Genomic DNA, 27,158 nt, shown 5'->3' on the forward strand with positions numbered 1-27,158 from the left:
CTGAAAACACTTGGACTGGTTGGTACCTTATCCCATTGCTGAGTAGAGGCAAAGTAAACGCATAAAAAGAATTTAAAAAAAGTTTTATCACATTTCATAGCACTGTCATTAAATGCCCACTGTAAACACACACAGCTTTCCTTCAGGGTTAGGAACCACAAGGGGGCACCACAAGAGAAAAAAGAAGTAGGGACCCTCTCTACAGGGTTAGCGCTAGAGAAAAATCCTCCAGAGCAAGCTCATCCACACTCTTTACTGATTTAAGAGATAAATAATTCCTTTTCTTTCTGAATGCTTCTGATGAATAACACAATAAAAAGTTTCTTCCTCAAATGAATATTGAAGAACAGTTAAAATTAGATCCACATAAGTCACATGATTAGAAACAATAATGAAAACAATTCAAAAGCAGTTGGCTATATATATATAGACAGCTGAAATGTTTTCTTATCTTAATATTTTGAAATATTAACAATAAAATTTTTAATACACACAGATACTTTACTGTTAAACTCTAATGTTCAGCTTGTTAAAATATATCAATGTCATAAATGCATTTGTTTGTAACAGCCTGCAATTTCTGATAAAAGTCTTACTGCTCGCATGGAAGGGTGCTGGTTTAAAACTGCAGTTTCACTTCTCTCTTAGAAAGATTTGGTCCTGGAAACAGACACGCATCATTAATAAACCATGCCAACAGATAAGTTTCAGGGCTAAAGATGAAAGTTTCACATTTGGTGGCCCCACAGAGCCCAGATGCCAGCTTCCTTCTTTTTTTCTATTAAAACATTTTGGGTAGTATAATTAACAAGATAATTGACCAAAGAAACACAGTTTAAATAACAATCGGGTATTTTGTCTTGTTTGTTTCTTTGTTTTTTTTTGTTTTAATGCACTAAAAGCATGATAAAATGTAAAAATAGATTTTTGCTCAGACTCATGAAATAAATCATAGTATATGATACAGCTTAAATTCTTCAAATAATTTTCTGAATCCTTAATCAAGAAAAAATAAATTTTGTTTATTGCTTAGTTTGGTTGAATAAAACTTTATTCCAACATTTTTACCAGTCTGACACTAAACCTTATTAAAAAATGTCTTGTTACAGTAACTTGTGAGCTGAACACAAACTGAGACATAGAGTAGAAACAAAGGACTTTAAAGAGAACACAAACCTGCATCATGATGGGATTTTTTATATTTATGTAATCATATTTTATGTAAGAATCATCAACATTTTAAGTTGACTGTGATTAGAACATTTATTTAATCTTTGTACACACATTTATTAGAAGACACACATAAAAAATTGAAATAGTGATAGTGAGGCCAGATTTATTCATACTTATGCCATATTTAGGTTAAAAGTAATATTTAAATTTCACTAACATCTGTTATTACTGGAGGTACTATTAACATTCTGAAAATGCCAAGGTTCTAATTTGACTGTTGTTGTAAAGGAAACCTTTCCACTGGGTCACTCTGAGAAGCTTGGGACATACAGTATCATGAAATATAATTACAACCCTGGAGTAGAGTTTGCTAGATTGCTAAAAAAAAAAACCAAAAAAACCCCAAGCATCATCAGAGTGATCCAAAACCCTGTCAGAGTGAATCAGATCATTTCCATAGAGCCACTTTGCATCAGCAGCTCCATGCTCCAGCGCTCTGGGAGAGTTTATAGTCCTGAGAGTTGAACACTAGATGACTGACAGCGGTCCTTTATGACAACAGAAGACACAGAAAATATGACTTTGATCAGAATCCTCATCTGGACTCTCCTCTGCTTAACTCAGGGTGAGGATATTTTTTTTCTGTCATTTGAAAATGATTCGGAGAGTGGCTGAGTTTCACCTCCTCATCTCATGTCCAATGTTTTTTGTTTCTCCTCAGGGTCTGATGGACAAAATGTGGTTGTGACTCAGTCAGCAGCCAAATCAGTGCAGCTTGGTCAGACTGTCACTATTGAATGTAAGGCCAGTCAGGCACTTTCAATATCTGATTGCTGGAACGACAATCTTCCCTGCCTGTCCTGGTATCAACAAAAACCCAGAGAAGCTCCTAAAGCTCTAATTTATGGAACATCTGCCAAATATTCAGGAATCTCCTCCAGATTCACTGGAAGTGGAGCAGGAAATTTTAAAGACTTCACTCTGACCATCAGTGGAGTCCAGGCTGAAGATGCAGGAGTTTATTACTGTCAGAGTTATCACAGTGGTCCTGTGTTCACACAGTAAAAACTCATCGTACAAAAACCTCCCTCAGTCTGACTGAACAGAAACTGAATTTTGTTCTGCAGCTGGGATCTACTGCAGAGACTGATACAGTTCACTGAACACATTAAACACACAGTATTATATTTAATTAAGCACTAAAGTTGATCATCTAAATATTTTAATTGAGATTACATATTGCAATCATTAATTAATCAAACTACTAAAAATGTTTATGAAACTAAATGTTTAAACATGGCAGGAGAATTAGTTATTTTTAATGTGATGATGATGTGGCAGGAATGGCCTATTTAATATGATGGAGCCTCATGAGATGATGAACAATGATAAGAGAAAATTGATTCATTTTTAAAGACTAAAGAAGTCTGACTAAAATCTGAATGCAGAAACTCAACAAAACATATTTAACATGTTTTTATAAAGACAGAAATAAACATGGAGCAATCTTAGACTGTTATTGTCATTTTGTATACACAGAGTGTGTACAAAACAAAATTTCGTTTTGTACATGTTTCATGACATTTTCATTTCATAAAGTGCAGCAGTGATCAAATATAAACATTATGGGGAAAAAACATGGTGCAAAAAAATCATAATGACATGGAAGTTCAGAGCATTAAATACATATGGTGCTGTACTCCTCCACTTGTGAAAGCAAAACCTGTTGGGCTCTGTTTGATATGAAGACAGTTATTCTTATTGCCACATCGTCAGACAGCACACTGTAAAAAATAAAAAATAAATAAAAAAATCCTACAGTATTTATTTCTGAGTTGCATGTAGATTATACATACAGAAATAAAACTAAATTCAAACCACTGGTTGGTAAATACAAGCTTGCTTACTGACATAAAATGCAGAATGGAGTGAATTTCAGCTAATTTAGTAACTGAATTATAAAAAAGGTAGACAATTTGAATAGTTACCAAAATGACAAAGCAAACATAATTCCTTTAAAATACAGAACAATCATAAGAGAAAGAATGAGAGCAGTGACAGATTCAATCCATTATAATTGTCTGAGTGAATCAGGTCAGGACTGGGAGCACGGGTCTCTCCTCAGTGTCTGGGTGACTGCAGACTGGGAGCCCTGGGTGGCCTCACAGGTCACAGAGCCCACCTTCCTCCACTGGTCTGCAGGGAGCCTCAGGGTGCTGCTCCAGCTGTAGAGGCCGTCCTTCTGCTGCAAAAAAAGTATGAAAAATGCATGTACTTAAAATTGTTAATAATAAAATAAAAAAATTACATACAATGCCTAAAAAATTATTTCAATCATTGTTACAACTTAAGATCTGAGAAAATATATAGACTGGACTTTAAATACTATACAAACTTTTGTTACATTTTACTGTTCTGATAAAATTGCACTTCTAAATATATGCAAAGTTTATATTTTATAAAGATGTTATGAATAAAGGTTTATCATTTTCTAATCTTTAAAAAAGGTTTGTCTGATTTCAACTTTTCAGAATAACATTTTGGCTAATCTGTGCTGGAGAGAGGCTTTTAAAGGCAAACAATATTTAACTAAAATATCTCAGGTTTGCAAAAGACATTAAATGTTTTCAACAAATTCCTACCTACTTATAAGACAAACAAATGTCATCACAGATCCTATTTCCAATTACAGCAGGTCAGATCATTTCCATAGAGCCACTTTACATCAGCAGCTCCATGCTCCAGTTATCTGGGAGAGTTTATAGTCCTTAAAGTTGAACACTGGAGGACTGACAGCTGTCCTTCATGACAACGCAAGACAGAAAATATGACTTTGATCAGCTTCATCATCTGGACTCTCATCTGCTTTACTCAGGGTGAGGAAAATAATCTTCTGTTTTGTGGAGGAAAATATTTTTCCTTTCTAATGGAAATCGTTTGGTGTTTAGTCTGATCATCTAATCTCCAGTGTTTCTTTTTTCTCCTCAGGGTCTGATGGACAAAATGTTGTTGTGACTCAGCCAGCAGCCAAATCAGTGCAGCTTGGTCAGACTGTCACTATTGACTGTAAGGTTAACAGACAAGTAGTTCACTACTCAGGCTCACAGTACTACCTTGCCTGGTACCACCAAAAAACAAGAGAAGCTACTAAAGCTCTGATCTACAGAACATCTGATAGATTTTCAGGAATCTCCTCCAGATTCACTGGAAGTGGAGCAGGAAATGGAATAGACTTCACTCTGACCATCAGTGGAGTCCAGGCTGAAGATGCAGGAGTTTATTACTGTCAGAGTCTTCACAGTGGTCCTGTGTTCACACAGTGAAAACTCATCGTACAAAAACCTCCCTCAGTCTGGCTGAACAGAAACTGAACTTTGTTCCGCAGCTGGGATCTACTGCAGAGACTGATACAGTTCACTGAACACATTGAACACACAACATTATGTTCCATTAAGCCTTATTAAGACAAAATGTGATTTTTCAAAATCCAAAGTTAATAATATAATATAATATTGAATCTGAAAATATATAGATACATTCCAGCCATTCCACTGATAACAACTGCATGAGCTAAAACAAAAGAATCAGGATTAACAGTAAACATATTTGCACTCATCAATTTGTTCTAATTTTAATAAATAAGTTTATGAAACTAAACATTTAAATTTTGTAGACCAACATCTTGTCCTGTCCTGCAGCTCAGTTCTTTAATGTAGCGACAGTTTGGCAAGAATGGCCTACTTCATTTGATGCAGCCTTATGTGATCATGAACAATGATAAGAGAAAAATGTATTCCTTTTTCAAGATTAAAGAAGTCTGATTAAACTATGAATACAGACACTCAACAAAACATATTTAACATGTTTTTATAAAGATAAATATAAACATGAAGCAATCGGGAAGGAAAGCAAAGCTACTTTGGTCACTTTTAACGATTTAACAGAATTTATTCCAATCAGTATCTGTATTAAAACAGGAATATAAATTAACTTTCACATCTAGTTCAAAAGTTTGTTTATATGTATTTAATATTAAGTTCATTAATTCACTAATATGGCAAATTTAATCAGCATAAAATTCAGCAAACAAAATACCAATAAAACTTTGGATTCACTTAATCTGATTTTGGTTTGTTTAATATCTTTTAAACTAACTTTCTTTAGATACCTTAATCACAGAGAAGTAAAACAATAAAAAAGGATTAGATGTTGATTCAAAGGTCTTTTTGCTCTAAAGTTAAAATGAACAAAGAAAGGACAGAATAATTATCATAGAGACTTGGAGATTTGCTTAGTCTGGATGAGATAAAGGTGTGAATTATTTTCACTCAATTAAAATAAACCTTTGACTGGAACATTTATTTAAGCTACTTCCCAAAGGTTTGTTGTCTGTTGTTTTTCCCACTCTCCCTTCGCTTATTTATTACGGATTTAACTTCATTTAGTTGCTTCATTAATGTCTAACAGATAAAAGATCAACAGGAACCTTTTCAAACTTCCTCCATTCAGCTTTCTAATGATGTTGATGTGTTTCAGGAGGAAACATGCTGCCAGTTCAGCTCCATGTGACTGACTCTGTGTGTTTGCATATGTGTCCTCCCTCTCTGCTCCCAGCTGTTAAGAGGTCAGTGTTGATCAGAGGCTGTCCAGGCCTTTCAGAGCCACTGAACCACCAGCAGCACAATGATGATGTTACTGACTCTACTGCTGACCATCCTGGAGCTCCTGGTTCAGGGTGAGACTCTCTGCTCAGAACTTGGTTTGAGGAAGAAATCAGATTCATGAAAATGATGATTCTGTCATTATGGAGAATTATTGAAACAAGTCATAAAGCTTTTGTTAATATTTTCAGTTTATCAGTCATTCATATTTTAACATTATTTCTTTCAATTGCAATTTTTCATGTTTTCCAGGTTCATCAGGAGACATCATCCTGACTCAGACTCCTGGATCTAAGTCTGTTGTTCAGGGTCAGACTGTCTCCATCAAATGTAAAACCAGTTCTGGTGTTTTCTAGCTACCTCCACTGGTACCTTCAGAAACCCGCAGAAGCTCCTAAACTCCTGATTCGATTTGCTACAACTCGTCAGTCTGGAGTTCCAGATCGTTTCAGTGGAAGTGGTTCTGGTTCTGACTTCACTCTGACCATCAGTGGAGTTCAGGCTGAAGATGCAGGAGTTTATTACTGTCAGCAGGGTCACAGCTCGTTCACACAGTGATAGAACGTCGTACAAAAACCTCCCTCAGCTGCAGAGGAACTGATCTGACTAAGCAGCTGAACTGAAACACTACAAGTTTCCCCAGATGTGAAACTATCTTTTCTACATTTTTACCCATTTTCTTTTATTACTTAGTACTAATGAAATCACTTGTATTTTAAACATCAAACCTATGCTTTAAAAGCTGCTCAGAGACCAGAGATGATCAGCAGCTCTTCAGGCCCTTTTTGATAATTATATCTGAATTGCATGAACATTGAACATAAAGAAAGACATCTAAATTTAATCATTCAGTCAGGAAAAAAGCTTGATTAATGATTTAGCTTAATATTAAAATAGATTGACAGCAAAAATTCTTATTTTTTATTTATTTTTTTATTTTGAATGGTGGCAATAATGAAAAACCAAACAGGATTTCTTGAGAATAGAAAAAACAAAAGAGAAAGAATGAGAGCAGTGACAGATTCAATCCATTATAATTGTCTGAGTAAATCAGGTCAGGACTGGAAACACTGGTCTCTCCTCAGTGTCTCTGTGACTGCAGACTGGGACCCCTGGGTGGCCTCACAGGTCACAGAGCCCACCTTCCTCCACTGGTCTGCAGGGAGCCTCAGGGTGCTGCTCCAGCTGTAGAGGCCGTCCTTCTGCTGCAAAAAAAATAAAATAAAATAAAAAATAGCAGGAAAAAAGCATGTACTCACAATTGTTAAAAATAAAAGAAATAAATGACATATAATGCCTAAAAATATTTTTAGTCATTGTTACAAGTTAACATCTGACAAAATATAATAAAGACTGGACTTTAAACACTAAACAAACTTTTGTTACATTTTCCAGCAACAGAGGAGGTAATTATCTGCCTTTATCCATCAAACAAAACTTAATTTTTGCCATCCATGCATAAGAAATATAAAAAGGTTAGGAATATGTTTAAAAGTTCCCTTTTTTTTCATATTTTAATCTGTTTTTCTCATCAGTGTGCAAGAAAGGTGGTAATTCCCATATTATTTCTAGAGCTCATGATACATTTTTGAGACCTTCACATAACATCCTAAACAGAATTTTTATATTATCCTACAACACTGTTTCCTCAAAGTGGAATTTTGGACACAATATATTGTTAAAGTGGGACATTTACAATTGGAAGAGTGACACTCTATTTTTTGCAGCAAAAACACAGAAAGAAATTATCAAAATAAGTATTTATGCCTCCATTAAAATCTTAAGGAAGAACATTGTGCAAACAAAAATAAATAAATAAAAGCTGTTATTTAAATTCTGGAGGTAGCACACACATACGAATGCCTTTGGCAGAATTCAAATGAGCAAATTTAACCGAGATTACTTTCAAAATTACAGTGGGATTCGTCTAGATTTAAAAAATTTATCTATGTCCGCCATTAATTTTAATCCAGCAACATAAGGCACTTGCCTTAAACACAACTCACCTGCTGGCTTTCTTTTCCTACAGTTATAGTACTATTGAGGCTGGGTCACCAGATAACAGCCCCAGCCTTTGTGGATCATCGAATGCAAGAGGTTGCTTTCCTGCAATCCCCATTGGAGCCAACTCTCTTGATTGAAGAATAAAGCTCTGTAGATCTGATCAGACTCAGCAGTTGAACTAAAACACTAAAAGCTTACATTCAAAACTGATATAAAAATATGCTTTATATATATGATTTCAAACTATTTACCCATTTCCTTTTATAACTGTTTTATCTGTTTAGATGTTCTGATTTAATCAGACCTTGATAGAGTGATGTGCCTTGAGAATTGAAAAAGCTGAAAAAGTTTGTTAGTATAAAACTTTTTTTTTCTGGTCAGCCAGTATTAACAGTGAATCTATAAAATAGTTAAACTCAGCTTGACTTCAAAATTTCAAACCTTTTCTTTAAAAAGCTGTTTAGAGGTCAGTTTTGATCAGCAGTTGTTCAAATCTTTCAGAGCCACTGATTCAATGCGATTATGAAAGAAATATAAATATGAACATTAAGTCATTAAATGTGCATCTGATTTGTTTTATATAAAAACGTTTGATTTATTTCTGAATTGCAGGCACATTAAACATAATGTAAGAAAACTAAATTTAAGCACACGGTCAGATAAAAGCTTGATTAATGACACAAAAAGAGAAATATGTGAGTTTCAGCTCGTTTCTTAGCATAAGAAATAAAATTGATCAACATCAGGAGTTCATTAGTTTGTGATTTTATTTTGAATAGTGAACACAGTGACAAGGAAAACATGATTCATTGAAAGTAGAAAATAATCAGAAGAGAAAGAATGAGAGCAGTGACAGATTCAATCCATTATCATTGTCTGAGTGAATCAGGTCAGGACTGGGAACACTGGTCTCTCCTCAGTGTCTCTGTGACTGCAGACTGGGAGCCCTGGGTGGCCTCACAGGTCACAGAGCCCACCTTCCTCCACTGGTCTGCAGGGAGCCTCAGGGTGCTGCTCCAGCTGTAGAGGCCGTCCTTCTGCAGAACCCCGGGGCTCCTGCTCTGCTCCCAGCTGCTGCTGCTGCTGCCGTCCACCTTCCAGGACAGACTCCAGCCGGAGGGGAAGCCCTTGTTGGCCAAACACATGAGGGTGGCCTTCCCCTGCTGCAGCTCCTCACTGGAGGGGGGCAGCACTGTCAGGGTGGGACGGGTGTCACCTAGGAGACACCAATCAGGTTAGAGAACAGGAACCACACAGCTGTTAGTCAAATAGCAGAGAGCAGTGAAAAAAACCCTATAAGAATTTTCAGTTAAACTTTATTTTCCACTCCATCAGTCACTCCCTCACAGATTGTTTCACTTCCATTAAAGGAACCTTTCATGCATATCAGCACACAGAGCCCCGATATGACCTTAAAAAGTATCAGAGAAATTTAAACTAAACAATAAACTGAAATATATATCTGACTGACCATAAAAAGGATAACTAAACATAACAGTATATTTCATTTATTCTCTATTTTACACTCTCGCAATAGTTCAATAACATTAACTATACCTCATTTTAACCCTTAAACTAATAATCTCTCATCGAAGAATTAAACTTTTGTTAACAAATCAAAACTTTTGAGTTATTTCAGAACTTTATTGATTAGCTAAGGCAACTTTAAGGAAACTTTCAAAGTTTAAAAAATACAAACTAGAGATAATAATGAAATGGGCAAAAGATCTAAACAATTGTATAATTAATTAAATTAGTAAGAAAAAAATGTAAGGTATGTAAGTATTTGTAGTATTCAGAAACAAACACCATATAGGATGTCGTCGTTTTCATTGCAATGTAAAAGTTTTTGCTTTCTCTCTTTCTCTACATATAATTCGGGCAGATAACACTAAAGTAGTCCTAATATATTTTTCAACCAGCTGCAATAAAATTTACATTTTTACTTCTACTTCTGCAATTTTAGAAAATAAACGTGTTTTTATTGTTAATAAAAAAATAAAAGAAATGTCCAAATCTCTAAGTTTAGAGAATAAAACTATTTTACATGATCAACTTAAGGTTGTTAAAAAATGTCAATATTCTACATTTAACACTAAGTCTTTTTCATCTGATTTATTTTTAAATATTTAGAAACTTACTTCCAACATCCAGTCTGGTTCCTCCACCAAAAGTCCTGAGTTAAGATTATTTTAGCCATACCTTTTGGAATCTTATTTTTTCTAGTTACAGCGATTATATTATGGTCACTAAAATCTACAGGTGCAAAGATGGCCCTTAGAGCACTGTATTGGTGTAGATGTGTCAATGCATGTTGCAGAGATAATTCCATCATTTCTAATATTTTTTTTTACTAGCTTTTTTAAATTGTCTTTACACTGTCTCGAGTAGAGCAACAAAATGAACTATCTGCATTTAACCCATCGCCTTGGGGAGCAGCTGGCTGCCATTGTGTGGCCCCCGGGGAGCAGTGTGGAGTTAAGGATCATTTGCTCAGGTACCAAGAGTAGCAGTTCGTGTGTGTGGGGCTTGAACTCAGAACCTCAGGAAGCCAAGCTCTATTCCCTAACCACTAATCCACCACTCTTGTGGGGACTTCATCAACTTAGGACAGACTACATGCACTCAGTATAGAGAGTAACCTTTCCCTGTTGGGAGAAGACTGCACCAACCACTCAACATTTGCATCACCCAGCAGATAATTCTTGCTGTTTTTATCTGATATCTGATCAAGCAGTTCAAAGAATCCAGTCACAGCATCTACATTAGGGGGCCTATAGAAGCAACAAACTAAGAGTGGTTTTAAAATAAGGCACATGTATTTTTACACAACATGCTTTGATTTCCTCCCTCATTGAATCTAAATGTATTCTGGCAGGTAAATTATTTTGTACATAAAGAGCCACTCCACCCCCAAATTTATTTTGTTCTTTCCTAAAAACAGAAAATTCATCAATGGTTATGGTTACAAATGGGGCCCAGATGTCAAGAGATGTAGTCTGGCTCATTGAGATTCTACCTGTAACTTCTTTTTTTTTATGATCTTGCTAAACTTTCCTACTTCTTCTCCTCCCCATCCTCTTCCATCCCATGCTCCCTAGTTTTTGTTTGTTTTTTAGTTGTGAATATATAAAAAAAACAACATTTTCTTTAGTTTTTAATCACAGACTCTCCTGCTACGTTTTCTTTTGCATGAGACAAATGTTTGTCTTTCTTGAGTCAGGCAGTATGAGTTTACTTAGATTTCAATGATTAAGTTTATTAATTAATAATTGCTGATAGGCTGTCTGTAATTTTCTTTGCTAATTCCACCTGGAGAGACTCATACAGGTGTCTGGGATCTGTGTTTAGAAAAGTTGCCATTAGAAATATATTATTGAAGTTATTTAGATTCATCAAAACCTTTCTGTCTGAGGAAAAGCAGTTGATTGCAAGGAGTCATTGACTTGCTGCAATCTGTCTCATCAAGCATTAATGTAACAACAGTGGAGAGGAAAACTCCCTTTTAACAGGAAGAAACCTCCAGCGGAGCCAGGCTCAGAAGGAGCGGCCATCTACCACCTGAGGGTTCAAGAAGACAGAAGCAGATAATGACATAAATGAAATAAATTGATACTGTGAATCAACATTTGCTTGGATGATTAACCTAGAAAAAGGAGTAGAATGGTCTTCCCCCTAGGACCAGGACACCAGTGAATGTGTGGGACTCAGAATGAGGACGGAGATGGGGTGGGGGTGGGGGGAAAATGGGCTTGCATGCGGGACAGAGAGAAGCTAAGCCAGGAGCTAAATCAGAATCAGAATTACTTTATCAATCCCTTGCGGCTAATTATTTTCTTGCAGTGCAACCATTTACAGAAGAGAGGAAAAATACAATTGTAAGTACAATAGAACTAAATAAAATATAGCATAATAAGACAGATTAAGATAAGTAAAATTACAATCCACACAGTAAAAGTACACCCTTCCCATGTAAGCGTTGTAAAATAACATAATAATAAAATAAGATAAGGATTAGATTATATACAATCAACAGTATTTAAAATTTACAATACTGCTCAGTACCGAAATGACTATTATTGCACATGACCGTGTCATGGTGCATAGTGAAGTAATGAAGTAATATTAGTAAATAGTATGTAATGAAATGACTGTCAGAGAGATTAATTATCCAGTTTGATGGTCACAGGTAGGACTTACTTCCTTTGGCGCTCTGTGATGCAGTGTGATAAAATGAGTCTCTGACTGAAAATGCTTCTGTGGGTGACCAGCACATCATGACAGGGATGTGCAGAATTTTCCAGTATGGACTTATCCTGGCCAACATTCTGCTCTCTGACAGAGTAAAGCTCCTCTCCAACAATGTGAATAACATTGCGGATGAGTTTGTTACATCTGTTGTTCGTCAAATATTCACCTTCAGTCTGCTGCCCCAGCCTGTAACAGCATAAAGGATGACACTGGCCACCACAGACTCGTAAAACATCTGCAGCATTGTCCAGCAGATGTTGAAGGACATCAGCTGCATCAGAAAACAGAGACGGCTCTGGCCCTTCCTGCAGAGGGCAGTTGTGTTTTTAGTCCAGTTTATTGTTCAATTGTACCCTTAAGTATTTATAATCCTAAACAGTGTCTATGTTGACCCCACAGATAGAATCGGGGTAACTTAATCCTTCTCAGATCCAGTCTGAGTGAATCAGGTCAGGACTGGGAACACTGGTCTCTCCTCAGTGACTTCAGACTGGGAGCCCTGGGTGGCCTCACAGGTCACAGAGCCCACCTTCCTCCACTGGTCTGCAGGGAGCCTCAGGGTGCTGCTCCAGCTGTAGAGGCTTTGCCTCTGCTGCAAAAAAAAAAATACATCAATAGTAGGAAAAAAGCATGTTCTCACAATTGTTAAAAAGTAATTAATTAGATATTATCCTAAAAAAATTTTTAATCATAGCTTCAACTTAACATCTGAAAAAATATAATAAAGCCTGGACTTTAAATACTAAACAAACCTTTGTTACATTTTACTCTTCTGATAAAACTGCACTTCTAAATATGTTAAAAGTTTATATTAGATAGAGCTGTTATGAATAAAAAACATATTTTATCATGACATTTATAAAATATGAATATGAAATATGAAATCTGTTTTGCCTGTGGTTTTAGAGAGGCTTTTAAAGGCAAAAAATATTTTAGCAAAATATCTCAAGTTTGCAAAAAACACAAAAAACACTAAATGTTTTCATAGATTTTTAGTAACTGATGAGACAAACAAAATATCATCATGGATCCTTTTTCCAATTACAGCAGGTCAGAACATTTCCATAGAGCCACTTTGCATCAGCAGCTCCATGCTCCAGTGATCTGGGAGAGTTTATAGCCCTTAAAGTTGAACACTGGAGGACTGACAGCTGTCCTTCATGACAACACAAGACACAGAAAACATGACTTTGATCAGCTTCATTATCTGGACTCTCTTCTGCTTTACTCAGGGTGAGGAAAACAATTTTCCTGTATAATGGAAATCATTTGGTGTTTAGTCTGATCATATAATGTCCAGTCTTTCTTTTTCTCCTCAGGGTCTGATGGACAAAATGTTGTTGTGACTCAGCCAGCAGCCAAATCAGTGCAGCTTAGTCAGACTGTCACTGTTGACTGTAAGGTTAACAGAAAAGTAGCTCACCACTCAGGCTCACAGTACTACCTTGCCTGGTACCACAAAAAACCAGGAGAAGCTCCTAAAGCTCTGATCTATCTGACATCTGATAGATTTTCAGGAATCTCCTCCAGATTCACTGGAAGTGGAGCAGGAAATGGAATAGACTTCACTCTGACCATCAGTGGAGTCCAGGCTGAAGATGCAGGAGTTTATTACTGTCAGAGTTATCACAGTGGCGACGTGTTCACACAGTGAAAACTCATCGTACAACAACCTCCCTCAGTCTGACTGAACAGAAACTGAACTTTGTTCCGCAGCTGGGATCTACTGCAGAGACTGATACAGTTCACTGAACACATTAAACACACAGCATTAAGTTTCATTAACCTTTATTAAGACAAAATGTGTTTTTTTCAGATTCAAAGTTGATAAACCCCTAAACTATTGATTCTGAAAATAGATAAATACAATTTCATCTGTCCATTGATAACTGTATAAGCTAAAACAAAGCAATCAGGGTAACCAGTATAACATATTTACACTCAGTTTGTTTTAATTCTAAAAACAAATATTTATGAAACTAAACATTTAAATGTTGTAGACCAACATCTTGTCCTGTCCTGCAGCTCAGTTCTACAAGTTTCTTTAATGTAGCGATGATCAGGCAAGGATGGCCTACTTAATATAATGGAGCCTTATAAGACCATGAACAATGATAAAAGAAAAGGGGATTCATTTTTCAAGATTAAAGAAGTCTGATTAAACTCTGAATGCAAGAACTAAACAAAACATATTTTACATGTTTTTATAAATAAATATAAACATGAAGCAATCAGTAATGAAAGGCTTTGATGTTGATTCAAAGATCTTTTTGCTTAAAAGTTAAATTGAACAAAGAAAGGACAGATAATTAGTTCATAGAGACTTGGAGATTTGCTTAGTCTGTATGAGATAAAGGTGTGAATTATTTTCAATCAGGTATCAGAAGAGACTTGACATTATGGGCTTTCAGCTGGAAAAATGTTGTTTAGAGAGAAGTTGGTGTCTTTGTCAGTTCAATGCTGCTTTTAAAGAATCCCGGCGTACATTTAAAGATGTTTTAATCTTTAGAGTCTTTTTTTTTAAATGTAGATTTAACCCTTTTAGATCTTTGGGGAACGTTTTGTTATAATGACTCACAGCAAAACAAACTTTTGACTGGAACACTTAATTTAAGCTAGTTCCCAAAGGTTTTCTTTTCTGTTGTTTTCCCTACTCTCCCTTCTCTCATTTCTTTTGTATTTAACTTCATTCAGTTGCTGCATTATTGTCTAAAAGCTAAAAGATCAACAGGAACCTTTTCAAACTTCCTCCATTCAGCTTTCTAATGATGTTGATGTGTTTCAGGAGGAAACATGCTGCCAGTTCAGCTCCATGTGACTGACTCTGTGTGTTTGCATATGTGTCCTCCCTCTCTGCTCCCAGCTGTTAAGAGGTCAGTGTTGATCAGAGGCTGTCCAGGCCTTTCAGAGCCACTGAACCACCAGCAGCACAATGATGATGTTACTGACTCTACTGCTGACCATCCTGGGGCTCCTGGTTCAGGGTGAGACTCTCTGCTCAGAATTTGGTTTGAGGATCAAATCAGCTTTATGAAAATGATGATTCTGTCATTATGGAGAATTATTGAAACAAGATCATAAAGCTTTCTTTAATCTTTTCAGTTTATCAGTGATTTTTAATTCAACGTTATTTCTCTCAATTGTTTTCCAGGTTCATCAGGAGACATCATCCTGACTCAGACTCCTGCATCTCAGTCTGTTGTTCAGGGTCAGACTGTCTCCATCAAATGTAAAACCAGTTCTGGTGTTTATAGCAACCTCCACTGGTACCTTCAAAAACCTGCAGAAGCTCCTAAACTCCTGATTTATGGAGCTACAAATCGTCAGTCTGGAGTTCCAGATCGTTTCAGTGGAAGTGGTTCTGGTTCTGACTACACTCTGACCATCAGTGGAGTTCAGGCTGAAGATGCAGGAGTTTATTACTGTCAGCAGGGTTACAGCCCGTTCACACAGTGATAGAACGTCATACAAAAACCTCCCTCAGCTGCAGAGGAACTGATCCGACTCAGCAGCTGAATTGAAACGCTACAATCTTCCCCAGATGAAAACTATCTTTTCTACATTTTTACCCATTTTCTTTTAACACTTAGTACTAATAAAATCACCCTGCTTGGCTTTTAAATGTCTAACATATGCTTTAAAAGCTGCACAGAGACCAGAGATGATCAGCAGCTCTTCAGGCCCTTTTAATTTATTTCTCAATAGCATGAACATTGAACATAAATAAAGTAATACATTTAAACATCCAGTCAGGAAAAAAAACTTGATTAATGATTTAGCTTAATAATAAAGTAGGCTGACTGCAAAAAATGTTCATTTTTTGTTTATTTTTTATTTTGAATAGTGACAATAATGAAAAAGCAAAAATGATTTCTTGAGAATAGAAAAAAACAGAAGAGAAAGAATGGGTGCGGTGACAGATTCAATCCATTATCATTGTCTGAGTGAATCAGATCAGGACTGGGAACACTGGTCTCTCCTCAGTGTCTCAAAGACTGCAGACAACTTAAAATCTGACAAAATACATTAAGACTGGACTTCAAATACTAAACAAACTTTTGTTACATTTTCCCGCTAAAGGGGAGGTAATTCTCTGCATTTATCTGTCAAACAAAACTTAATTTTTGCCATCCATGCATAAGAAATATGAAAACATTAAGAATATGTTTAAAAGTTCCCTTTTCTTTCATATTTTAATCTGTTTTTCCCATAAGTGTGCAAGAGAGGTGGTCATTTTTAATGAAAATCTTGCAGTTAGACACCCAGGTGTGTTGGGTCTTTTGAAAAATTTTAAGTTGGCTAGCTTTTTTTGTAATATTGGCAAAATGCATAACATAAAATATAATCAAAATGCTTAAGTAAAATGGTAACTGTCAGGTTGAGTGGAGGTTTGAAGGACCCAAATGAAGAGATTGAAGCTAAAGTGGTTTCTTGCTAGTTTAATGTCCAAATTGGCAAGAGAAGTAAAAGTCTACAAACAAAATACTTAAATTAAGTAAAGCAGACATGAGGGGGAAAAAATGACGATTAACCAGCAAACAACTAATAAACAGGAGGTGTATATATTGGAGGCAGAAACAAAGACCAGGCTTATCAGCAGATTGGGAGCAGGTGTGGACACAGGAATCTAGGAGGGAGCTAGGGGAAAGGAGATTGACACAAGAGGGCAACAGAGGGCAAACCAGAAATACATAAGAATTCAAGTACATCCAAAACAACACCATAAAATGGGAATTGAATCAATAAAACAAAAAAAAAACACAAAACATGAATAAAAGTGAAACTGAAAAAGAAAACTTAAACTGATGAACAGCATCATCAGAATGATCACGAACCTTTCAGAGTGAATCAGAGTATTTCCATAGAGCCACTTTGCATCAGCAGCTCCATGCTCCAGCGCTCTGGGAGAGTTTACAGGTGCTGGTCATAAAATTAGAATATCATGAAAAAGTAGATTGATTTCAGTAATTCCATTTAAAAAGTGAAACTTGTATATTATATTCATACATTACATACAAACTCATATATTTCAGATGTTTATTTTGTTTAATTTTGATGATTACAAATGACAACAAATGAAAATCTCAAATTCATCATATCAGAAAATTAGAATATTGTGAAAAGGTTCAAAATTGATGGCCCCTGGTGCCACACTCTAATCAGCTAATTAACTCAAACCACCTGCAAAAGCCTTTAAATGGTCTTTCAGTCTAGTTCTATAGGCTACACAATCATGGGGAAGACTGCTGACTTGACAGTTGTCCAAAAGACGACCATCGACACCTTGCACAAGGAGGGCAAGACACAAAAGGTCATCGCTAAAGAGGCTGGCTGTTCACAGAGCTCAGTGTCCAAGCACATTAATAGAGAGGCGAAGGGAAGGAAAAGATGTGGTCGAAAAAAGTGTACAAGCAAGAGAGATAACCGCACCCTGGAGAGGATTGTGAAACAAAACCCATTCAAAAATGTGGGGGAGATTCACAAAGAGTGGACTGCAGCTGGAGTGAGTGCTTCAAGAACCACCACACACAGACGTATGAAAGACATGGGTTTCTGCTGTCGCATTCCTTGTGTCAAGCCACTCTTGAACCACAGACAGCGTCAGAAGCGTCTTGCCTGGGCTAAAGAGAAACAGGACTGGACTGCTGGTGAGTGGTCCAAAGTCATGTTCTCTGATGAAAGTAAATTTTGCATTTCCTTTGGAAATCAAGGTCCCAGAGTCTGGAGGAAAAGAAAAGAGGCACTTCATCCACGTTGCTTGAAGTCCAGTGTAAAGTTTCCACAGTCAGTGATGGTTTGGGGTGCCATGTCATCTGCTGGTGTTGGTCCATTGTGTTTTCTGAGGTCCAGGGTCAACGCAGCCACATACCAGGAAGTTTTAGAGCACTTCATGCTTCCTGCAGCTGACCAACTTTTTGGAGATGCAGATTTCATTTTCCAACAGGACTTGGCACCTGCACACAGTGCCAAAGCTACCAGTACCTGGTTGAAGGACCATGGTATCCCTGTTCTTAATTGGCCAGCAAACTCTCCTGACCTTAACCCCATAGAAAATCTATGGGGTATTGTGAAGAAGAAGATGCAATATACCAGACCCAACAATTCAGAAGAGCTAAAAGCCACTATTAGAGCAACCTGGGCTATCATAACACCTGAGCAGTGCCACAGACTGATCGACTCCATGCCACGCCGCATTGCTGCAGTAATACAGGCCAAAGGAGGCCCAACTAAATACTGAGTGCTGTACATGCTCATACTTTTCATGTTCATACTTTTCAGTTGGCCAACATTTCTATAAATCCTTTGTTTTTATTGGTCTTCAGTAATATTCTAATTTTCTGATATGATGAATTTGAGATTTTCATTTGTTGTCATTTGTAATCATCAAAATTAAACAAAATAAACATCTGAAATATATGAGTTTGTATGTAATGTATGAATATAATATACAAGTTTCACTTTTTAAATGGAATTACTGAAATCAATCTACTTTTTCATGATATTCTAATTTTATGACCAGCACCTGTATAGTCCAGAGAGTTGAACACTGGAGAACTGACAGCTGTCCTGACAACAAAGGCAGAGAAAACATGACTTTGATAAGCATCCTCTTCTGGACTCTCCTTTGCCTCACTCAGGGTGTGTAATAATTTTCTGTTATGTAAAAATAATTTATACTTTAGCTGAGTTTCACCTCACAATGTAATATCCAGTATTTCTTCTCTCCTCTCAGGGTCTGATGGACAAAATGTGGTTGTGACTCAGCCAGCAGCCAAATCAGTACAGCTTGGTCAGACTGTCACTATTGACTGTAAAGCTAACAGAGTAGTAGCTTGTAGCACACCCTGCCTGTCCTGGTATCAACAGAAACCAGGAGAAGCTCCTAAAGCTCTGATCTATTGGACATCTTCCAGATTATCAGGAATCTCCTCCAGATTCACTGGAAGTGGAGCAGGAAATAGAATAGACTTCACTCTGACCATCAGTGGAGTCCAGGCTGAAGATGCAGGAGTTTATTACTGTCAGAGTCTTCACAGTGGCAATGTGTTCACACAGTGAAAACTCATTGTACAAAAACCTCCCTCAGTCTGACTGAACAGAAACTGAACTTTGTTCTGCAGCTGGGATCTACTGCAGAGACTGATACAGTTCACTGAACACATTAAACACACATTATATTCCATTAAGCCTTATTAAGACAAAATGTGTATTTTTCTTAAGATTCAAACAAAGACCTCTAAATTATTGGATCTGAAAATATATAAATATAAAACAATCAGGATAAAAAATATAACATATTTACAGTCCTCAATTTGTTTTATTTCTAATAAAAATCTTTAATATAAAAAAAACCATTAAGCAATCAGTAATAAATAAAAGTCACTTTTAACAATTTAATTTATTCCAATCAGTATCTGTTTAAAAAACTGAACATAAATCAACTTCCACATCTAGTTCAAAATTTGTTTATGTATTTAACATTAAGTTAATTAATTATTGGTAGATGTAATTTGCATATAGTTCAGCAAAAAACATAAAAAAATATTCACTTAATCTGATTTTGTTTTGTTTCATTTATGATAAAACTAACTATCTTTAGATACCTTAAAGCTACAGTGTGTAATAATTACAGGGATATACAGTCAGAAATGTAATATATTATACATAACTATGTCATTTATCATCATCTACGAGCTCAGCCTCTTAACCTTAATATTTGCGTTGCCTTAGAATTCGTTATTTATAATTACATAGGAGCGGGTCTCGCAGCAATGGAGGCAGACATCTTTTCGCTACGGCAGCGCAGAGCCAACAAACTTGCGAGATCGCCCATTACGCTCGAAAGTAGCTACGGCAAGTTGAGAGAGATGAACTGAGACAGTACTGAACACACAGACTAATGAAATACTATCTGTAAAATTATCTTTGTAAACAAACCTCATCACTTGAGAAGGTAGGTGATGTGGACGTCGTGGAAGACATTTTGTCCCGTAACGCTCGCCGTACTGTTGGGGGGGAGAGGCGGTGGGGGGGAGATGTTCATGTTGCTGCAGTCTGCAGTCTGACCGCTAGATGTCGCTGAAAATTACACACTGTAGCTTTAAACACAGCAAAGTAAAAAAAAAAAAGGCTTAGATGTTAATTCAGTGTCTTTTTGCTTAAAAGTTAAATTGAACAAAGAAAGGACAGAATAATTAGTTCATAGAGACTTGGAGATTTGCTTATTCTTGATGAGATAAAGGTGTGAATTATTTTCACTCAGTTATCAAAAGAGACTTGACATTATGAGCTTTCAGCTGGAACAATGTTGTTTAGAGAGAAGTTGGTTTCTTTGTCAGTTTAATGTAGAATCCCAGCTTAAATTCATAGTTTCTTTATTATGTAGATTTAACCCTTTTAGATCTTCATAACATTTAGTTCTAATGAATCACAGCAATTAATTCAACCTAGTTACCAAAGGTTTTTTTTCTGTTGTTCCCCCTACTCTCCCTTCTCTCATTTCTTTTGTATTTAACTTCATTTAGTTTCTACATTAATGTCTAAAAGGTAAAAGATCAACAGGACTATTTTCAATTTTCCTCCATTCAGCTTTCTAATGATGTTGATGTGTTTCAGGAGGAAACATGCTGCCAGTTCAGCTCCATGTGACTGACTCTGTGTGTTTGCATATGTGTCCTCCCTCTCTGCTCCCAGCTGTTAAGAGGTCAGTGTTGATCAGAGGCTGTCCAGGCCTTTCAGAGCCACTGAACCACCAGCAGCACAATGATGATGTTACTGACTCTACTGCTGACCATCCTGGGGCTCCTGGTTCAGGGTGAGAATCTCTGCTCAGAACTTGGTTTGAGGAAGAAATGATCTCCATGAAAATGATGATTCTGTCATTATGGAGAATTATTGAAACAAGATCATAAAGCTTTTGTTAATATTTTCACAGTTTATCGGTCATTCATATTTGAACATTATTTCTTACAGTTGCGATTTTTCATGTTTTCCAGGTTCATCAGGAAACATCATCCTTACTCAGACTCCTGGATCTCAGTCTGTTGTTCAGGGTCAGACTGTCTCCATCAAATGTAAAACCAGTTCTGGTGTTTTAGACTACCTCCACTGGTACCTTCAAAAACCTGCAGAAGCTCCTAAACTCCTGATATATAGAGCTACAAATCGTCAATCTGGAGTTCTAGATCGTTTCAGTGGAAGTGGTTATGGTTCTTACTTCACTCTGACCATCAGTGGAGTTCAGGCTGAAGATGCAGGAGTTTATTACTGTCAGCAGGGTTGGAGCACCCCGTTCACACAGTGATAGAACGTCATACAAAAACCTCCCTCAGCTGCAGAGGAACTGATCCGACTCAGCAGCTGAACTGAAACACTAAAAGCTTCCCCACATGTTACATTCAAAACTGATATACAAACATGCTTTATATATATGATTTCAAGCTATTTATCCATTTCCTTTCATAACTGTTTCATTTGTTTTAGATTTTCTGATTTAAGCAGACTTTGATAGAGTGACATGCCTTGAAAATTGAAAAAGCTGAAAATGTACGTTTGTATAAAAACTTTTTTTTCTGGTCAGCAAGTATTAACAGTGAATCTATAAAATACTTAAACTCTGCTTGACTTCAAAATTTTTCTCTTTAAAAAGCTGTTTAGAGGTCAGTTTTGATCAGCAGTTGTTCAAGCCTTTTAGAGCCGCTGATTCTATGAGATTATGAAAGAAGTATAAATATGAATTAAGTCATTAAATGTGCATCTGATTTGTTTTATATAAAAACGGCAAAATTATTTCTGAATTGCAGGAACATTGAACACAATGTAAGAAAACTAAATTTAAGCACACAGTTAGATAAAAGCTTGATTATTGACACAAAAAAGAGAAATATGTGAGTTTCAGCTCGTTTCTTAGCATGATAAATAAAATTAATCAACAGCAGAAGTTCATTAGTTTGTGATTTTATTTTGAATAGTGAACACAGTGACAAAAAAAAAAAAACATGATTCATTGAAAGTAGAAAATAATCAGAAGAAAAAGAATGAGAGCAGTGACAGATTCAATCCATTATCATTGTCTGAGTGAATCAGATCAGGACTGGGAACACTGGTCTCTCCTCAGTGTCTGGGTGACTGCAGACTGGGAGCCCTGGGTGGCCTCACAGGTCACAGAGCCCACCTTCCTCCACTGGTCTGCAGGGAGACTCAGGGTGCTGCTCCAGCTGTAGAGGCCGTCCTTCTGCAGAACCCCGGGGCTCCTGTTCTGCTCCCAGCTGCCGCTGCTGCTGCTGCCGTCCACCTTCCAGGACAGACTCCAGCCGGAGGGGAAGCCCTTGTTGGCCAGACACATGAGGGTGGCCTTCCCCTGCTGCATCTCCTCTTTGGAGGGGGGCAGTACTGTCAGGGTGGGACGGGTGTCACCTAGGAGACACCAATCAGGTTAGAGAACAGAAACCACACAGCTGTTAGTCAAATAGCAGAGAGCAGTGAAAAAAACCCTGTAAGAATTTTCAGTTAAACTTTATTTTCACTCCATCAGTCACTCCCTCACAGATTGTTTCACTTCCATTAAAGGAACCTTTCATGCATATCAGCACACAGAGCCCCGATATGACCTTAAAAAGTATCAGAGAAATTTAAACTAAACAAAAATCTGAAATATATATCTGACTGACCATAAAAAAGATAACTAAACATAACAGTATATTTCATTTTTTTCTCTATTTTACACTCTCGCAATAGTTTAATAACATTAACTATAACTCATTTAAACTCTTAAACCAATAATATTTCATCAAATAATTAAACTGTTGTTAACAAATCAAACCTTTGGAGTTATTTCAGAACTTTATTAATTAGCGAACTAACTTTAAGGAAACTTTCAAAGTTTAAAAAATACAAACTAGAGATAATAATGCAATGTTCGAAAGATCTAAACCATTTTATAATTAATTAAATTAGTAAGAAAAAAAATTAAAGTATGTAAGTATTTGTAACATTCATAAACAAACATCATTTTAGAATGTCATCATTTTCATTGCAACATAAAGGTTTTTGTTTACTCACTTTCTCTAAATATAATTCTGGCTGATAACACTCCTAATATATTTTTCAACTAGCTGCAATAACGTTTACATTTTTACTTCTATTTATGCAATTTTAGACAATAAATGTGCTTTTAATGTAAATAAAAAAAATTTAAAATAAAAGAGATGTCCAAATCTCTAGGTTTAGAGAATAAAACTATTTTACATGATCAACTTAAAGTTGTTAAAAAATGTCAATATTCTATATTTAACACTTAGTCTTTTTCATCTTATTTATTTTTAAATATTCAGAAACTTACTTCCAACATCCAGTCTGGTTCCTCCACCAAAAGTCCTCCACAGTGATACAAACTAATTGAGTCATCGTACAAAAACCTCTGACTGTAGAAAGACACGGCTCTCTGACTCTGAACACAACAAACTAGTTCTGGTTCAAAATCAAACATTTTCTCATGTATTTTTTTGCCTTAATACCTTAAAAAAAACTCAGAGAGAAAATGTGTGTGTTTTTTACTACTGTTCTCAGTTTCTCCCAAAACCTGAAGCTTTTATGGTTAATGGATATAAAATAACCATCTTATTAAAACAGGGACTTCTGAATCTATTCTTGGTTTATACCTTAAATTTAAAAGAAAGTATCCTGCATGAAAGAAAGTGAAAAATTGTACTTACTTCCAACATCCAGTCTGGTTCCTCCACCAAACGTGTACCACAGTGATACAAACCGATTGAATCGTCGTACAAAAACCTCTGACTGTAGAGAGACACGGCTCTCTGACTCTGAACACAACAAACTCTACTAGAACAGTTCTAGCTATAGTAAAAACAGCTTGTCAACCACATTTATTAATCTATTATATTTTTTTCTTTTAAGGGGATTCGATTTCCAGAAACTCAAAAAAAAAAAAAAATTAACATTTACATTTACATTTTGAATTGTAAAAGATTCATAGATGGGAACCAAAGCGTCTTCAAATTTGGAATACAAAGTCCAGTTGTTTGTTTTTTAACTTCACTGGAATAAAAAAAAGGAAATACATTAAAGAAAAACTTATATCAAAAACAACCTAAAAGCATATATCTAGACAATTGTAAAATAATTGCCACACACACATTGTGTTTTATGACCGTGACCGTGTCATGGTGCATAGTGAAGTAATGAAATTAGTAAATAGTATGTAATGAAATGAAATGACTGTCAGAGAGATTAATTATCCAGTTTGATGGTCACAGGTAGGACTTACTTCCTTTGGCGCTCTGTGGTGCTGTGTGATAAAATGAGTCTCTGACTGAAAGTGCTTCTGTGGGTGACCAGCACATCATGACAGGGATGTGGAGAATTTTCCAGTATGGATTTATCCTGGCCAACATTCTGCTCTCTGACAGAGTACAGCTCCTCTCCAACAATGTGAATGGTATTGCGGATGATTTTGTCACGTCTGTTGTTTGTCAAATCTTCACCTTCAGTCTGCTGCCCCAGCCTGTAACAGCATAAAGGATGACACTGGCCACCACAGACTCGTAAAACATCCGCAGCATTGTCCAGCAGATGTTGGAGGATATCAGCTGCCTCAGAAAATAGAGATGGCTCTGGCACCTCCTGCAGAGGGCAGTTGTGTTTTTGGTGCAGTTTATTGTCCAATTGTACCCTTAAGTATTTATAATCCTATACAGTGTCTATGTTGACCCCACAGATAGAAACGGAGGTTACTGGGGCCTTAATCCTTCTCAGATCCAGTCTGAGTGAATCAGATCAGGACTGGGAACACTGGTCTCTCCTCAGTGTCTGGGTGACTGCAGACTGGGAGCCCTGGGTGGCCTCACAGGTCACAGAGCCCACCTTCCTCCACTGGTCTGCAGGGAGCCTCAGGGTGCTGCTCCAGCTGTAGAGGCTTTGCCTCTGCTGCAAAAAAAAAAAATAAATAAAAAATACATAAATAGTAGGAAAAAAAGCATGTTCTCACAATTGTTAAAGAAGCAATAAATTAGATATGATTATGCCTAAAAAATATTTAAATCATAGCTTCAACTTAACATCTGACAAAATATTATAAAGACTGGACTTTAAATACTAAACAAACTTTTTTTTTTTTTTTTTACATTTTATTCTTCTGATAAAACCACAAAAAAAATATGAAAAGTTTATATTTGATAAAACTGTTATCTATGAAAAAATGTGATAATGACATTTATAAAATATGAATATAAAATATGAAATCTGTTTTGCCTGTTGTTGGAGAGAGGCTTTTAAATGCTAAAATTTTTTTACCAAAATATCTCAAGTTTATCAAAAACAACAAAAGACACTAAATGTTTTCATAGATTCCTACAAACTGATGAGTGTCATGATGGGTTTCAGAAAAGCCCAGTATGCAGAACACCACGGAAACAGATGAAAAGTTTAACAATGTTTATTGAGTACAAACACATGGGATAAACACAGGAACTGGTTCAGGCCTGGGGGCAGGTTCACTGGAGTCTGTGAGGATGACAGTTCAGTTAGCTTGGGAGCAGAAGAGTTTGAGTTTGAGAGTTTCTGATTGATACCTTGAGAAGTCCGGGTTTGGCTTTGAGAGAGGAACTGTTGGGTCCAGAGACTGTTTAGTTCAGCAGAGTCCAATAACCGCTTCAGCGTCTTACATCTAGCTTGAGGGCAGACCTTGGTTTTAGATTTCCAGCTCTTAATCCAGAGCTGCATGGGAATCCAGAGAAGAGTCTTCAGGTTTGGCACTGAGGGCAGGCTCGGCAGGTTAAGCTCATCCAGAGCTTACAAGGGAAACAGGATTCCTGAAAACAGAGACAAGGAGGGATTAGGATCCAATCTGATCAGAGACAACAAAGATTCTCAGGAGATGCTAGGCTCAGGTGCTAACCAAACTGGATAAACACTACGGCGTTGAGGCAAGGTCTGAAGGCAGGTTATATACTGGAGGATCCTCTAATAATGAGATGCGCCTCAGGTGTGTCGAAGGCTCAGCTCAGGAGGATCCACGGCGAACTCTGCTGGAGAAAGGTGGAACTTCTCCAGATCCGAACAATGAGACAAACAAAATATCATAATGGATCCTATTTCCAATTACAGCAGGTCAGATCATTTCCATAGAGCCACTTTGCATCAGCAGCTCCATGCTCCAGTGCTCTGGGAGAGTTTATAGTTCTGAGAGTTGAACACTGGAGGACTGACAGCTGTCCTTCATGACAACACAAGACACAGAAAACATGACTTTGATCAGCTTCATCATCTGGACTCTCATCTGCTTTACTCAGGGTGAGGAAAAACATTCTCTGTTATGTGGAACAAAATTGTGTAACAAAAAAGTGTAGATGAGTTCAACTTCATCATCTAATGTCCAGTATTTCTTCTCTCTTTTCAGGGTCTGATGGACAAAATATTGTTGTGACTCAGCCAGCAGCCAAATCAGTGCAGCTTGGTCAGACTGTCACTATTGACTGTAAGGCCAGTCAGGCACTTTTAATATCTCAGTGCCACCACAACTCACAGGTCTGCCTGTCCTGGTATCAACAGAAACCAGGAGAAGCTCCTAAAGCTCTGATCTATGGAAAATCTTCCAGATTTTCAGGAATCTCCTCCAGATTCACTGGAAGTGGAGCAGGAAATGAAATAGACTTCACTCTGACCATCAGTGGAGTCCAGGCTGAAGATGCAGGAGTTTATTACTGTCAGAGTTTTCACTACATTAACAATCAGTGGTTGTTCACACAGTGAAAACTCATCATACAAAAACCTCCCTCAGTCTTACTGAATAGAAACTGCACTTTGTTCTGCAGCTGGGATCTACTGCAGAGACTGATACAGTTCACTGAACACATTCAACACACAGTATTATATTTCATCAAGCCCTTTGAAAACTCAATCTCTAGAGCAAAAATGCATATTATCTTATGGTTTAGGGAAGTTGATGAACCCTTACATTTTTTTTAAGTAATCCTTTTATTTACATTTTTTGAGAGAAACCTGATCAGCAAAACAGTTAAGCCTGTTAAAGCAATTAAAAAATATATAAAA

At 36.7% G+C, this 27,158-nt stretch overlaps 1 pseudogene and 9 gene segments (V, D, J or C); 8 read left to right on the plus strand and 2 right to left on the minus strand.

Annotated features, from left to right (window-relative positions):
* Positions 1-1,725: 1,725 nt before the first annotated feature.
* LOC119794795 lies at positions 1,726-2,238 on the plus strand. The segment is given in 2 exon segments: positions 1,726-1,798; positions 1,895-2,238. Coding segments are annotated over 2 exon segments (417 nt in total).
* A 1,762-nt stretch (positions 2,239-4,000) lies between these two features.
* LOC119794796 lies at positions 4,001-4,522 on the plus strand. The segment is given in 2 exon segments: positions 4,001-4,049; positions 4,162-4,522. Coding segments are annotated over 2 exon segments (384 nt in total).
* Positions 4,523-5,748: 1,226 nt separating this feature from the next.
* On the plus strand, positions 5,749-6,442 carry LOC119794798 (annotated as a pseudogene).
* Positions 6,443-8,587: 2,145 nt separating this feature from the next.
* On the minus strand, positions 8,588-23,920 carry LOC119794800. The segment is given in 2 exon segments: positions 8,588-9,054; positions 23,804-23,920. A coding segment is annotated over 1 exon segment (255 nt).
* On the plus strand, positions 13,274-13,743 carry LOC119794803. The segment is given in 2 exon segments: positions 13,274-13,322; positions 13,409-13,743. Coding segments are annotated over 2 exon segments (384 nt in total).
* On the plus strand, positions 14,914-15,826 carry LOC119794797. The segment is given in 2 exon segments: positions 14,914-15,073; positions 15,241-15,826. Coding segments are annotated over 2 exon segments (357 nt in total).
* LOC119794804 lies at positions 18,680-19,148 on the plus strand. The segment is given in 2 exon segments: positions 18,680-18,728; positions 18,823-19,148. Coding segments are annotated over 2 exon segments (375 nt in total).
* LOC119794799 lies at positions 20,745-21,663 on the plus strand. The segment is given in 2 exon segments: positions 20,745-20,904; positions 21,086-21,663. Coding segments are annotated over 2 exon segments (360 nt in total).
* Positions 22,073-24,670, minus strand: LOC119794805. The segment is given in 5 exon segments: positions 22,073-22,505; positions 23,431-23,482; positions 23,804-23,911; positions 24,376-24,432; positions 24,593-24,670. Coding segments are annotated over 5 exon segments (624 nt in total).
* Positions 24,671-26,326: 1,656 nt separating this feature from the next.
* LOC119794790 lies at positions 26,327-26,858 on the plus strand. The segment is given in 2 exon segments: positions 26,327-26,399; positions 26,506-26,858. Coding segments are annotated over 2 exon segments (426 nt in total).
* Positions 26,859-27,158: the final 300 nt, after the last annotated feature.

Source organism: Cyprinodon tularosa, unplaced genomic scaffold, assembly GCF_016077235.1.
Source record: "Cyprinodon tularosa strain WSP-4 unplaced genomic scaffold, ASM1607723v1 ctg492, whole genome shotgun sequence".
Classification (NCBI taxonomy): domain Eukaryota; kingdom Metazoa; phylum Chordata; class Actinopteri; order Cyprinodontiformes; family Cyprinodontidae; genus Cyprinodon; species Cyprinodon tularosa.